The sequence below is a fragment of the Lepidochelys kempii genome, chromosome 2 (genome assembly GCF_965140265.1).
Source record: "Lepidochelys kempii isolate rLepKem1 chromosome 2, rLepKem1.hap2, whole genome shotgun sequence".
NCBI lineage: Eukaryota > Metazoa > Chordata > Testudines > Cheloniidae > Lepidochelys > Lepidochelys kempii.
Window position 1 is genome coordinate 169,565,645 of NC_133257.1, and position 14,250 is coordinate 169,579,894.

Here is a 14,250-nt window from a genome sequence, read left to right on the forward strand (position 1 = left end):
ACACAGTACTCCAGATGAGGCCTCACCAATGTCGAATAGAGGAAAACGATCATGTCCCTCGATCTGCTGGCAATGCCCCTACGTATACATCCCAAAATGCCATTGGTCTTCTTGGCAACAATGGCACACTATTGACTCATATCCAACTTCTCATCCACTGTAACCCGTAGGTCCTTTTCTGCAGAACTGCTGCCTAGCCATTCGGTCCCTAGTCTGCAGCAGTGCATGGGATTATTCCATCCTAAATGCAGGACTCTGCACTTGTCCTTGTTGAACCTCATCAGATATCTTTTGGCCCAAACCTCTAATTTGTCTAGGTCCCTCTGTATCCTATCCCTACCCTCCAGCGTATCGACCTCTCCTCCTAGTTTAGTGTCATCTGCAAACTTGCTGAGGGTGCAATCCACACCATCCTCCAGATCATTAATGAAGATATTGAACAAAACCGGCCCGAGGACCAACCCTTGGGGCACTCCACTTGATACCGGCTGCCAACTAGACATGGAGCCATTGATCACTACCTGTTGAGCCCGACAATCGAGCCAGCTTTCTATCCACCTTATAGTCCATTCATCCAGCCCATACTTCTTTAACTTGCTGGCAAGAATACTGTGGGAGACTATGTCAAAAGCTTTGCTAAAGTCAAGGAACAACACGTCCACTGCTTTACCCTCATCCACAGAGCCAGTTATCTCATCATAGAAGGCAATTATATTAGTCAGGCATGACTTGCTCTTGGTGAATCCATGCTGACTGTTCTTGATCACTTTCCTCTCCTCTAAGTGCTTCAGAATTGATTCCTTGAGGACCTGCTCCATGATTTTTCCAGGGACTGAGGTGAGGCTGACTGGCCTGTAGTTTCCAGGATCCTCCTTCTTTCCTTTTTTAAAGATGGGCACTACATTAGCCTTTTTCCAGTCGTCCGGGACCTCCCCCGATCGCCATGAGTTTTCAAAGATAATGGACAATGGCTCTGCAATCACATCCACCAACTCCTTTAGCACTCTCGGATGCAGCGCATCCGGCCTCATGGACTTGTGCTCGTCCAGCTTTTCTAAATAGTCCCGAACTACTTCTTTCTCCACAGAGGGCTGGTCACCTCCTCCCTATGCTGTGCTGCCCAGTGCAGAAGTGTGGGAGCTGACCTTGTTTGTGAAGACAGAGGCAAAAAAAGCATTGAGTACATTAGCTTTTTCCACATCCTCTGTCACTAGGTTGCCTCCCTCATTCAGTAAGGGGCCCACACTTTCCTTGACTTTCTTCTTGTTGCTAACATACCTGAAGAAACCTTTCTTGTTACTTTTAACATCTCTTGCTAGCTAAAACTCCAGGTGTGATTTGACCTTCCTGATTTCACTCCTGCATGCCCGAGCAATATTTTTATACTCTTCCCTGGTCATTTGTCCAGTCTTCCACTTCTAGTAAACTTCTTTTTTGTGTTTAAAATCAGCAAGGATTTCACTGTTAAGCCAAGCTGGTCGCCTGCCATATTTACTATTCTTTCTATACATTGGGATGGTTTGTCCCTGTAACCTCAATAAGGATTCTTTTAAATACAGCCAGCTCTCCTGGACTCCTTTCCCCCTCATATTATTCTCCCAGGGGATCCTGCCCATCAGTTCCTTGAGGTTGTCAAAGTCTGTTTTTCTGAAGTCCAGGGTCTGTATTCTGCTGCTCTCCTTTCTTCCCTGTGTCAGGATCCTGAACTCGACCATCTCATGGTCACTGCCTCCCAGGTTCCCATCCACTTTTGCTTCCCCTACCAATTCTTCCTGGTTTGTGAGCAGCAGGTCAAGAAGATTTCAGGATATATCAGTGAATATTTCTGATTTCAATACTATGGCCTTTCAGTTATTTCAGTGTCTGTCTAGATGCTCTTCCAATTGTCCTTTAAGAAAAATAGTATTTTTATAAATCCCAAACCCACTGTTTTACTACCCAAGTCATCCTGATCTCATCTAGTCTAGTAATTTAATGAGCTGTAAACTTTAAATTCTTACTTGGATGCACTGTTCATAGTATTGTGCAAAGGACTTTCAGTTTTGGATTGTGAAACATATGATCTTACCCTGACTCTCAAGTGACCATGACTGGAAAGTTCTGACTCATTTTGTTCTCTAGACTTGCTGAAGTGACTCACAAATCTTTTAGTGCTTCAGACAATTAGTTAGAAGCAAATTAACATCATTATCCTTGCTGTTTATACCTACTATTTTCATAACATCTCTGGTGTGTGGAGAGCTGTAAAGGCAAGTATCAAGATGATTGGACCCTAACATTAAACCAAAAATATATTATTAAAATAAAAAGACAGAATACATTAAGAGTGCTAGGGGATTACTACAGTTAATGAATCTTTCAGGGCAGGCTGCATAGTTGCACATAAGGATAAACATGCTAAAACGTGGTTGCACTTTTGATACCTGGTTAGGGGTTTATTTGTTATTTGTTTATTGGTATTTTTATTGTAAAGAAATGAAGTACACCTCGCTATAGAAACTGGGGTTAATGGGCTGTGTGGTAGAAGACAGCTTTAAAGAGATGTTGGGGGTGGAGTAATTACGAGTATTTTGCTTATGTATTTTCTTTGCTTTTATTTTAGTTTGCAAGTATGCCTGCCACAAGAAATGTGAAGCAAAGGTAAGCACCTTCCAGATATTCATTTCTCTGCTTGATAATAGTCTCCATTTATTTGAATTTTGGTAGACATTTAAGACTATATCAGCTAATCAAAATAAGAGGATTGCTTAACTAGATGCTCAGCTGTTAAGAAATAGTTAATCGTTTTCACTTCTGAAAATTCCTTCCTGTTATTTTGTCTTGTATTTGTTGCTTAACAGCTTGATCCTACACCACTGAAATCAGGATTTTTACCTTTGACCTCAATGGGAACAGAATAATGATCTCACTTCATACATCTCCATTTAATTTTAGATGAACTTACATACTATCTTATGGTAGCTTTAGTTTGATCAGAGAGAGATCTTATTAATAATTCTCCCAATGAAGCCAATGAGTATTTTGCCATTTACTTCAAGAGGGTACAGCATCTCATCCTTTATAGTCAAAGCAAGAGTGGTTTCAGTACCTTACTCCTCCCACAAGGGGGCATGGTTCAAGTAGAAAACTGCTTTCTAACTTGATTGATTATGAACTACTACACAGTTCCACAGCTAAGGAGGAAACATGCCCAATAAACCAGGTAAAGTCTGCTGTTCTGTATCAAAATGCAGAAGCGATGGGTGCTTTAGAAATGTCAAAGATAGAAATACAGATGAAAAGACAAATAAAAGCTCCATTGGCAACACAAAGATTTGAGTGTAGGAACAGTAGTGAAAGATATTAAGCCTTATTTCCCTCCCCCCACAAGTCAAGTGATAATATCCTGTTTCCATCACTGCCACTTAGTTTATCTCCAAATATATAATGTCACTAGCTTTAATTTCTTTTTCTGCTTTAATCCTGTGCTCATCTTGAAGAGGTTTTTTGGTTTTTTTTTTTAAATTATTTGATTAAACTAAATATATTCACCCACACTGATGTTTCCAAAGCCCACTGTGAGCTTTTTGTTTCTTTGTTAAATCTGGCACTAAAAGCAGTTGCTGAACGTCAACAGGACATCAAGGCAGCATAATCCAACATGGTTGTAAAAGGGCTGTTTTTCAGTAGTTAGGGATGGCAGGGGACTAATCTATGATGTGTTGGGACAATCTGAGTTTGGAGGGCAAAAATGGAAAAGAAAAAATGCACACCAAGGTGCCACGTGCTTACATGATCCTACGACGTCTTTGTGTGAGGAGCTAATTAATAATCAACACATTCACCCTTTGGGTTTTCATACAGAGAACACCTGTAAAGATCAAAAACATTATTATTATTTTATTATTACTATGATTGTGGTATAAGGATTTTATGTGTATATAATTATACCTTTGCTCAAAAGTGTTGCTTTAGAAATTTTGCTAAGGGCTAAAACCTGGCATACTGTAAAGTACTATTAAGGTTGTAAGAAACTGACATCTGGAAGGAAATTCACATTTAAGGATGACACTCAGAACTTTCCTTCCCCCCCTCTCCATTCTTAAGTACATAGCAGGAAAATTTAGATTAAAAACCAGGGTATTACACCATTCTATGTTATGTTCTGCTTTGAAGTTTGTAAGCAAGGATATTATTGAACATTTTAAAAGTGCTTCATTATTTAGACAGGTCAACATCAGTGACAGATGAAGTTGCCATTTACTGGTATTAATTTGGTTTAACAATACAGTTCTTAAATTTTAGAATTTTTTTTATTATTTCATTGCTGGAGGATTTATGTCATATTAATGCATATTAATGTCATATTATGTCATATTTATGCCATATTAATATTTCCTGAAGATTATTATTAATGAGAAGTGAATGAAACATCAAATATTTGACTTATTTCCCCTACGGCATGATTTTTAATATGAACTTCCATTTTGCACTTCTCCTTTGCTGCCCTTTTTTTCTTTTTTTTCAGTCTGGTTAGGTTACAGATTAAAATAATTCTGCAAATTGGCCCTGCTAAGACATTTTCACATTTGCAGAGATGTCCTGTAAAATTAATTGCCGTAAGGAAATACAAGATGTACTGAACCACCATTTAGCTAAGGAGGGCTGGGTTAAGTTAGTGCTTGGGGAGTAGACTTTCGGGTATTACAGTAAGTAGTAACAATGATTCAGTAGGTGGCACGTTCCCTTCCGAGTGCTGTGCTGCTGGAGGTGTCATCTTTCAAATAAAAATAGAAAACTGATGTTCTGAATATTCAATATTTTTCAGATTAATAGGGGAAGTTCTCAAAGGCATACATGGTAGTTAGGTGCCCAACTGTTGTTTGTGCCTTTGGAAATCTCTGCCAGTGTCGCATGTTATTCTACAAGAAGTGCAAAGTGTGATTCCTGCTGCTGTTATTTCAAATGAAATAGAAAAGTACAAAAAAATCAGTATTAATATAAGTCTGCAACTAAAATATTATAATTGAGCAACTACACTTTGTAACTTCAGAAGTAGTTGGATTTCAGTGGTGGATAAATGGATCCTTGTCTATACTCTCTGATCCTGCAGATCCTTCTTCCTGAAGACCTCTGTAGGGTTTCATTGACTTCAGTGGGACTCTGCATGAATGTAAGCGTTCACCCGTGAAGATATGATTGCATGATCAGGGTGCATGCCTGGGTGCCTGGGTTAAAATATATTATATAATGGTAATTGGCTTCATAAATGATTATCACAGCTGGATATGTAACTCCCTTGGTGCTACCTTAGCTCATATGTTTTGGGAGTACCCCTCTAACAAACTTCTTTTCAATAGAGAAACATACCACAAGATTTAAAACATCAGCAGTTAATCAGCTGTAAATTGCCTGGGAAAAGAGTGAAGGAGGGCAGACCCAGTTGTATTTTTGTTATGATTGAATCTGTTTTGAAGACAATAATGTTTGCGCACCCGAAGGGCCTGATCAAAAGCCCACTGAAGACAATGGAACCTGTGTGAAGTTACTGTTACAAGTGGCTCAAGCTACACAGCATCTTACTGAACCAAATCATGTTTGAAAAAAATTCACTTAAAAAACAACAGCACAAAGCATTCACCAGTAAATTAATGAAAATTTACATTGTGATGTTGTCAGAGAATTTCATTTCTTTAGTGGTATTTTTGGTATCTGAACAGTCAGAATCATCCCTTGAAGTGGAATAGATGCAGTTGTGCCATACAGTTCACATTTGCTCAGAAAGTAACTATCTGAGGAAAGGAGTAAGTGTCCAATCCTGATTCCACTTACATTACCAGCAGTTTTGATATTAGCTTCATTAGAAATAGGATCTGGCTCTATCATTTTACCAAGGGGAGAGTAAAGTATACGTGACAGGAAGGCACAGAAAATGCCTTGTTTTGGGAAACTAGACATTTTGGAATGGAATGTCTGGACTAATCTCTTAGATTGGGAGATCTCTCATTGAAGATCCATCTCCTGTTGAAGACTTTGTGCAGATCATCAGCTGGTATAACTTGTCATAACTCCATGGAAATCAATGGGGGTGATGACAGTTTACACCAGCTGAGGATCTGTCCCCTCTACCCATTACCCCCCTCCCCTCATAGACCAATGTCACTCTAAGTTGAGTTGCAATTTTTGCATGTTACAAAGTGTTGAATTTATGTGGGGCTTTAGTTTCACTATATCCAATTTAACTCTCAACAAGTTCCACGGTAGCTATAAAGTTATTAATTACACAACATTGAGAACAAAATAACAAATGCAAGTAAGCACTGAAATAAGCTTACTAGAACATAAAGGACCAACTGAAATAAATGACCCTGAAGCTGCAAAAGATGTAAGTGAGCTGTGATTAGATTATCGTAATTTTAGCCGACCACATTCAGGGCATCTTACCTCATTCTAAAATAGATATTGTAACACATGAAATGATACAGAATAAGGCAAGCACATGATGCTGATCCCAGTTCTAAAATGCCTGAGCTGTAAATGCCAAGCTAAAAAAATTCTTCTCTGTTTAATGTAGCAAAGAAAAACAAATGCAGGAGGGAGTTTAATGGTTGTCTGTATATAAAATCTTAAGTGATATATGCATATCTGTCAAGTTACTATTTTCAGTTCAGCTCTGAAGATAGGAGAGGAGGGCATTAATGGAAATTAAGTATCCACAAATTCAGAACAGATGTCAGGAAGCACTTTTTCATACAGAAAGCAGCAAATATGTGGATTGATCTCCCAGACAAGTTTGTTAAGACAAAAAACAGTGTGGTTACTTAGGACTCAAGCAGTTTAATACTATCGTGGGGGGAAATGGAGCACCAAAAAGGACTCTTCCATGACTAGTCAAGTAGCTTGTTTTCAAAAATCCCATATGTTCCTGAAGTTACCCTTGTTGAAATCTATTATAACCTGTCTGTTTATGATAAAAAATTCTCTGCTATCTCTCCACAAATAGAACATCTTTCAACTGCAGATCTCAAAGTGAACACGGGCATGTGGGAACACTTGAATTTAGACATAATTCAGCTTAATTTGATAGGTCATATTGGTTCAGATCTTAGAGACCCTATAGAGGAAATGGTACACTTCTGATTGTCTCTTTATATGAGTCTGCACAAGTGACCCACAAGGTCTGTGCAGCTTGGCCAACAAAACACATGGAAACAAGAATGCCACTCTGTAGTACTCCTCAGGGACAGCAGTGCACACCAGTCACATAACCAGCAAGATGTGGGACTGGTTTACAAGAAAGAAGGTGGGTCAAGGGAAGATCAATCGACATGGCATGCTCTTGCCCTAGGATGCACGTTTGCACAAAAGTTCATGGTGCACGGGCATTAGGCAAGAAAAGCTTAAAGCTGCCTCAGGCACCTTTAACTCATGCAATAGAAGATGTGTCCCATGGAGCTTGTACTATTATTGAGCACATGTGCTGCAGCAGGTGAGATGGCTGCATGACATCTACTTGCATATCACTCTGGACATGCTGATTTTCCTTCTGCTGCCATTATTGTTCATTTGTGCTTTTCCCACTGCTCAGCTGGGTACTTGTGCTTTCCATCAAACTGTTTCTCTTTACCATTTTCCTTACTGCCAAGCAAGGAGGCTCTGGTGAAAATCCTATGCTGTCTTTGAAAATTTTTGAATGGGGTTTGAGGGATGAGTTGGCTGACAAACAATGGTGGCACCATTGCTGATCAGCCCAGGCACACATAAGTGTGAAGTTACTCATGGCTCACCTCATGTAGCATTTACCATTCAGTTGTGTCTGCAACAGGATGTTTTTAGGGTTAACCACAGCCTCCTAAGTTGCTATTTTAACCTATAGTTTAACACTATTATTTTTTAATGAGAATAGCTCCTGCTATTTATATACTTTTAGGTATTTTCATGAGGGTGGCTTATTTTTTGGGAGGGGGAGATGAGGGAAAGAATTAGCTCTGTGAAGAAGTATCCACTACTAATATACATATACTGTATATTAAAGCTGGCTCTATCAAAGTCCCTTTATTGTTTACACTTTGAAAGAGAGCCTCATACTCAGTTCTTTTGCAGAGAACGTATTCTGCTGCTTTTACTGTATACATCCTGTTTAATTAGGATAATTAGAATCTTGTATTGCCTCAGTCTGTACAGGTTTAACTTGGAAGTGGTTCCAGATGGCTATCTGTTCAGATATATATAGTGAATTAGTTTGCTGAAGATGCAGAAGCTAGACTCAGTAGTGCCCCAAAACTCTATTCCGGGTTTTTATCTTCATTTTCCCCTGTTTCTCTTCAGTGTTGTATTGTAGTGGGATCATTTCTTCTCTCTGGCAGAGATGTAGGAATATTTATCTGTCCCAGTGAGGCCGGGAGCCTTTCACCCAACCCTCCATTCTGGGACACCATTTTCTTTTCTCCTCCTTTCTCCCTCACATTCTCACTTGTGCATATATGTGGTACAGAGCTGCAGATACTTGAAAGGCCTCATCTAGTAGCACTGACTAGATAACCCTGTACCCTTTGGAGACTGAGAATCTGTTTTCCAACTTCTGTTGTCCTATAAGTGTTTGGTCCTGATTCACTTAAGCATGTGTTTAAATCTCATTTAAATGAATGGGACTTAAGTACTTGCATAAAGTTAAGCTAATGCTCAAGTGACCTGCTGAATCTGGGTCTCAGTAGTGTGTACTATGGCCAACTTTCAGGTGAACACCTGAACTCTCTTGGAAAGCCACGCCTATGTCCTTCACTAAAAGCTGGAAGATTTGTGTTTTGACTTAGTCCAAAAGACCTTTTCATTTTTGGTTCTTTGCCAGTTCCACATTATGTTTCAGTGACACAAACATTATACAAGTGCAGATGGTTTTATAGCTTCTCAAATACTTTGTAGTAGATTAGTCTATTTTAATTGTACAGAGGTTCAACTGTACGTGCCTTCCCTTTTTTCTTCATGTAGGAAGCCATCTACACATCTCAGTGGAGTGCAGATTAAATCAAAGCTCTGGGATTTGTTATTAATGACCTAAAATCCTTGTTCAGACTAATTTCCTGAGCTGTAGCAAGCCACTTTGCCATAGCCACAGCCAGACCAAACAATGTATTACTTCCAAAACTTTTGGTTTATTTTTCCTTTCCTTTCCAGAAATGTTAAATCTATACTGTGAGTCTACTGACTCCTTCTGAAAAAGGCCATCAAAAAATCATAAAAGCTAAACATTCAGAATCCCACTTGACACACTCTCGTTCACTCTTGTCATTTTTGTCAAAGGCCGCATTTTTCTAATAGTTTTTTTCAGGGTTATTTATTTCGGAAAACATCATTCTTCCTTTGACCCTTCCTTCCCTTTTTCACCGTTTATGCTGGTGACTAAAGGGAGTTGGAAGAAGGCCTTGTTTTCTGCCCCTGATCCCTAGGGACCTTATGTTCTGTTTTCACTTGATAAACCCTTTAATGACCCAGGAAAGATACAGGTTTTTTTTGTTTGTTGGGGGGTGGGGGAGCTTGAGAGAGGGAGAGAAATTAACGGAAATGGAAATAGACAAACAGAAAATAATATGTAGCATGAATTAAAATAAAACCAGCACAAACAACAAAATGCAGGGAAAAGAAAGCAGTACAAATAGTAAAATAAACAAAGATTTCTGGTTGGGTATTACACCCTGCTGTACCCCAGAATAGCAATCCAAAAAACTTACCTTCCCCCCCCCCCAAAAAAAAAAAGACAGAGAAAAGAAAAATGATGGAAGACATGCAGTTATGTTGTCAACCAAAACATGTAATAACCATGAACTGGTTAGGTCAGCAGCAGTGTTCATAAAACGTGATAATAGTCCGAATGGCAGATATATAGCAGTGGGCCCTGAGTAGTTGCTCACACCAAGCGCTGTGTACTCACATATGCACATGCAGCCTTGAACAGGAACACTGAGTCCAGGGAGCAGGAACCAGGAAACAAAACAGGAACAGGGAGGAGGAAGGCAACATGCATACCAGTCATGATGTTGTGTTGGGTCTGCTATTGTAAATTTAAATTGCTTTACTATTGCAAATAAAGAATTGCACAAGATAAAGCTAGAAGAATATGAATGGGTTTTTTCTAAAGAGTGTGAGTGATTTAGGAGTACAAATCCCATTGATTGTCATTGACTTTCAAAGGGATTTGTGATCCTAAACCACTTAGGTAGGGGGGCTTGTGGTAAGTTATTGCCTGGCACTTTTTGGAGCCAGATGGAAAGACCCTGCTTTGCTGCTTGTGCAGGAATGAGGTGGCTCCTGATTCTCTCTTTTCCCCTACCATCCTTGTCAGAGCACCTGAGCAAAACAGAGCAGGATTTATCCCTTAGATTATCTTCATGAAATTACATAAAAATACCAAAGTAACCTTAAATATAATAGTTCCTAGCAAGTGGCTTGTAGATCATCTCTCTCTCTCTCTGTAGTGTATTTATGCACATACACAAATACTGGAACTCTCTTATAGTGAAGTCATTTTTTCATAATGACTTCTCTCTAAACAAAAGTTTGCTATAATGACTATAATTCACTGTACCCACCATAGCCACTATAATTCTTGGAAAGAGTTTGGAATCATCAATTTATCTTAACCATAAACAATTAACTGTCAGCATGTTCCACAGCATAATTTGCACAGACTAGGTAACTATCAAGAATACACTGGCTTCTTACTGTTCTAATATTAACATTAGTTTCATTTAACTTGTGGTTGTTGGTGTATTTGCAGGTCTTTTCTCCCAACTAAAAAAAAAAGTATAAATAGAAATATGTTGTATACAAGTATCATACTTTTTGTCCTCTTTTGCCTTCAGAAATATGAATCTGTATTTATTTTCCTTCATACCATTAAGCCTCTTGTTTCAAGCCACTGTTTGGATTAAATCCTGCTCTCAGATGTACATGTTTGGCTCCCATGTTTGGCTACATATTTGACTTCAATAGAACCTTTGCGTATGCAATTATCTTCTCCTCATAGACTTTGTCCTTTATCTCTGCTCTGTGCTTATAGTTGTTTTGCATTTTCATGAATTTCTGCAAACAGAAAGTAGTCCGTTTTCAGCTCTATCGGACGCTATCTATCCCAGGTAACATATTACCTAGCTATGGTATATTATATATCCTAGGGGACTATAATACGTATTTGCTCATTGGTGAAGCACACAAAGCAGCACCTCTCTAGCCTTCAATTATTGTTGTGATGAAGCGTTCTTTTACTTTGGCGATATTGAAGAGGATTGGAAAAATAAATCAAGCTGAATCCATCTCTTGTTAGTATATTAGGTTACCTGAGGAAGGAAAAGTTTAGGGAAAAAGTTCTTAACAGTAGGTACAATGGAGCTGTGGACTAGACTGCCAAAAGAGAGGTGGCTCAGGCACCTTACACTTCAGATATTCAAGAAGAGATAAGATCAGATCTAATGGTATCATGGCCTGGGTTTCAGAGATGATCCTAAATTCACTGGCTAGATGGATACCGTTGGAAGATTATATTAGTTTTGTCTATGTTCAGATTGTTTTAGGTGACCTGGGAAACCACATCCATTTTGCTTGCATTTATCACATGTAGTCTTCTGGAATTGTATGCTTGTAAGCCGTGGCAGAATTTGGCCCAGTATGTTCCTATGGGCACTACATTATTTGGAAATGGAAATAAGTATGGTGTCTTGAATGACACTGTGTCAATAAGTTTTGACTTTTTAATAGTGAATGCAGGGTACGTTTTCCCTTTTTATCTGTGTACTGCTCCTGTCAATGTGAATGGCAGTCATAGTATGTATGTGGGCAAAGGAGAGGATAGTTCTTGGATGTTTAAACAAGTATAAAAGCAGGATAGAAACTGGTATAGAAGCTTTTATGCTCAAATGACACCATATGTTGCTTCTCAGAAAGAAGACCACTACTCTAATGACAGTAGAGTCAGATGCCAGTTTTAACTAAAAGCTTTCTACTTTGTTTCACATTTATATTTAGTAGCATTTCACCATTGAGACTTCTTCCTGCGTCAAATTTCAGGCAATGATGCTGAGCACAACAAAGATGTTTCTTTTCTGGAAGAGACATTTTAAAACCTCAGGTTTCAGAGGAACAGCCGTGTTAGTCTGTATTCGCAAAAAGAAAAGGAGGACTTGTGGCACCTTAGAGACTAACCAATTTATTTGAGCATGAGCTTTCGTGAGCTACAGCTCACTTCATCAGATGTTTACCGTGGAAACTGCAGCAGACTTTATATATAAATATATATATAATATATATATTATATATTATTAATATATATATTATATATATATATATATATATATATATATATATATATATATATAGTCCCCTTTGTATATAAAGTCTGCTGCAGTTTCCACGGTAAACATCTGATGAAGTGAGCTGTAGCTCACGAAAGCTCATGCTCAAATAAATTGGTTAGTCTCTAAGGTGCCACAAGTCCTCCTTTTTTTTTTTAAAACCTCAGTAACTGGAACCTGAAGATTCAAACTAGACACTCCTGCTTTCAGTATACCCTCACAGGGTTTGAACAGTCATTAATTTATTATTGTTTTAAAATAACTTTTCTTTAAGAGCTGGTTACACTGAAAGTCAATTTGGTTTAGCTTCACCTGAAACATAAAGATGGTCAGTGTTTACATGTATTCCTGTACGCTATTGTTATAAGGTCAGATTAAAGCGATTAACAGCAGAATTGTGTGAAACATGGAGGTTTTGCTTCTCACAGATTTGTGTGACATTTTCCTTTGTTTTCAATACTCTCATGGGTTCAGCCCCTTTTGTCGCCTATGCTACAGTTTTTAGGTTTGGGATTAGAATATGAATCCAAGACTCAGATGAAGGCTTGCCCAAAACTGTTAAGTGAAAGCCACATGAAACTCTGACTTTTGAATGGTCTCAACAGGAATCCATCAACCAGAACAAATTCAATGAGGTTTGCAAACTTTAAGAGCTTTTACCCTGTGGTTTAGAGTTTATTACCAAATATAGAACCAGGTTAGTATTGCATGGTTTTGGGATTGAGTGAGAAATTATGTTTATTTCCTATCATCCTCAAAGGATTACAAAATTTTACTCCATTTGAAAATGGCCTTTGGATTTTGCAGGGCTGCCCACAGAAGTGATTCTGCAAGGCAATATTAGATTCTACTGTCTGCAAAATGTTTTGTCCTCCATTAGATTTAATGTCATTCTAATGAACTGTTCCGACTGAACACAAACTGTCCGGAATAGAGTGACATAATGATTTGAAATTGCTTTCTATGGGCATAAAGACGGCATTGTTAAATGAGCAGATATGCCATGCTGGGGTTGTACATTGAATGGTTGGTTGCTGTGCTTTCCTCAGATTGAAAAAAACATTTTAAAGCTGATTATTTTTGTTAAATCAAAAATAATTTTTAATCTTACTTTTTAAGACAGTAGATGTCTGTTTTGTGTAAAGGCCCAACTGGTAATTGTACGATTTCTAGGCTTTTTATCAGCAAAATGACACCACCTTCCTAAATCCCATAGCTGGGGAGTAAAAGGTCTTATCTGCATTGTTTTTTTTCTTCCTGTAAATTCAAGTGTACAGATTACTTTTCTCCAACATGAAGGATCTGCCATCAACACCTACACATTTACACTGTCTGAAAACTGCTTTGTTTTTGGTGAATTTGAGGATTGTTGAATTAAGTGATTGTTCCAGGCAACAAACACATTGACCCTGCTGTTTTCTGCCCTACACTAATCCACTCTGTATAGACATGGGAGACCTAATGCAGGCTTCCCTCATTAAACAGAAATTCTTTATCACAAGGAAAAAGAGAATTTCTCAACCTTGTAAAGGGCATCACGTGGGATCAAAGGCAGGAATGATGCGTTTCACACTGTTGTTGCCTGGAATAATCACTTAGGGCATGTCGTAAGCCATGTCACATTTGAATCCTGGTTTCTAGAGATGCATAGCTTGGCGCTCTCTGCCACCCACTCTCTTTGCTATTTTTTTTTAAAAAGCGGCTTGCTCTTACTGTACCCTTATACTCACAGCTTTACGCTTGAGTTTTTATAACCATTGTTGAGGCCAAAGAGAGAACCTCAGCTTCTTGAAGAACAATGGTGACGGTAATTGTGCAATTGCGCTTGTAAAAAAAAATCCTATAGTTATCTACAGCAATAGACCCTATCGTATGGTAAGTTGTAGCATTTGGAGTTGGACCATTACTGTGTTATATTGTAGACTTT

At 38.5% G+C, this 14,250-nt stretch overlaps 1 protein-coding gene across 9 annotated transcripts in view; it reads left to right on the forward strand.

Annotated features, from left to right (window-relative positions):
* Nucleotides 1-14,250, forward strand: part of TNS3 (tensin 3) — a 352,619-nt gene that overhangs the window by 113,956 nt on the left and 224,413 nt on the right. For 5 of the 9 annotated variants that reach the window (XM_073332744.1, XM_073332749.1, XM_073332745.1 and 2 more), the window contains exon 1: nucleotides 5,132-5,152. In XM_073332744.1, the coding sequence (XP_073188845.1) occupies nucleotides 5,147-5,152 (6 nt within the window). In that variant the 5' untranslated portion in view covers nucleotides 5,132-5,146. Of the gene's footprint in view, nucleotides 1-2,602; nucleotides 2,641-5,131; nucleotides 5,153-14,250 lie in introns of those variants that run through there. The other 4 variants (XM_073332748.1, XM_073332750.1, XM_073332751.1 and 1 more) reach the window with 1 other exon arrangement.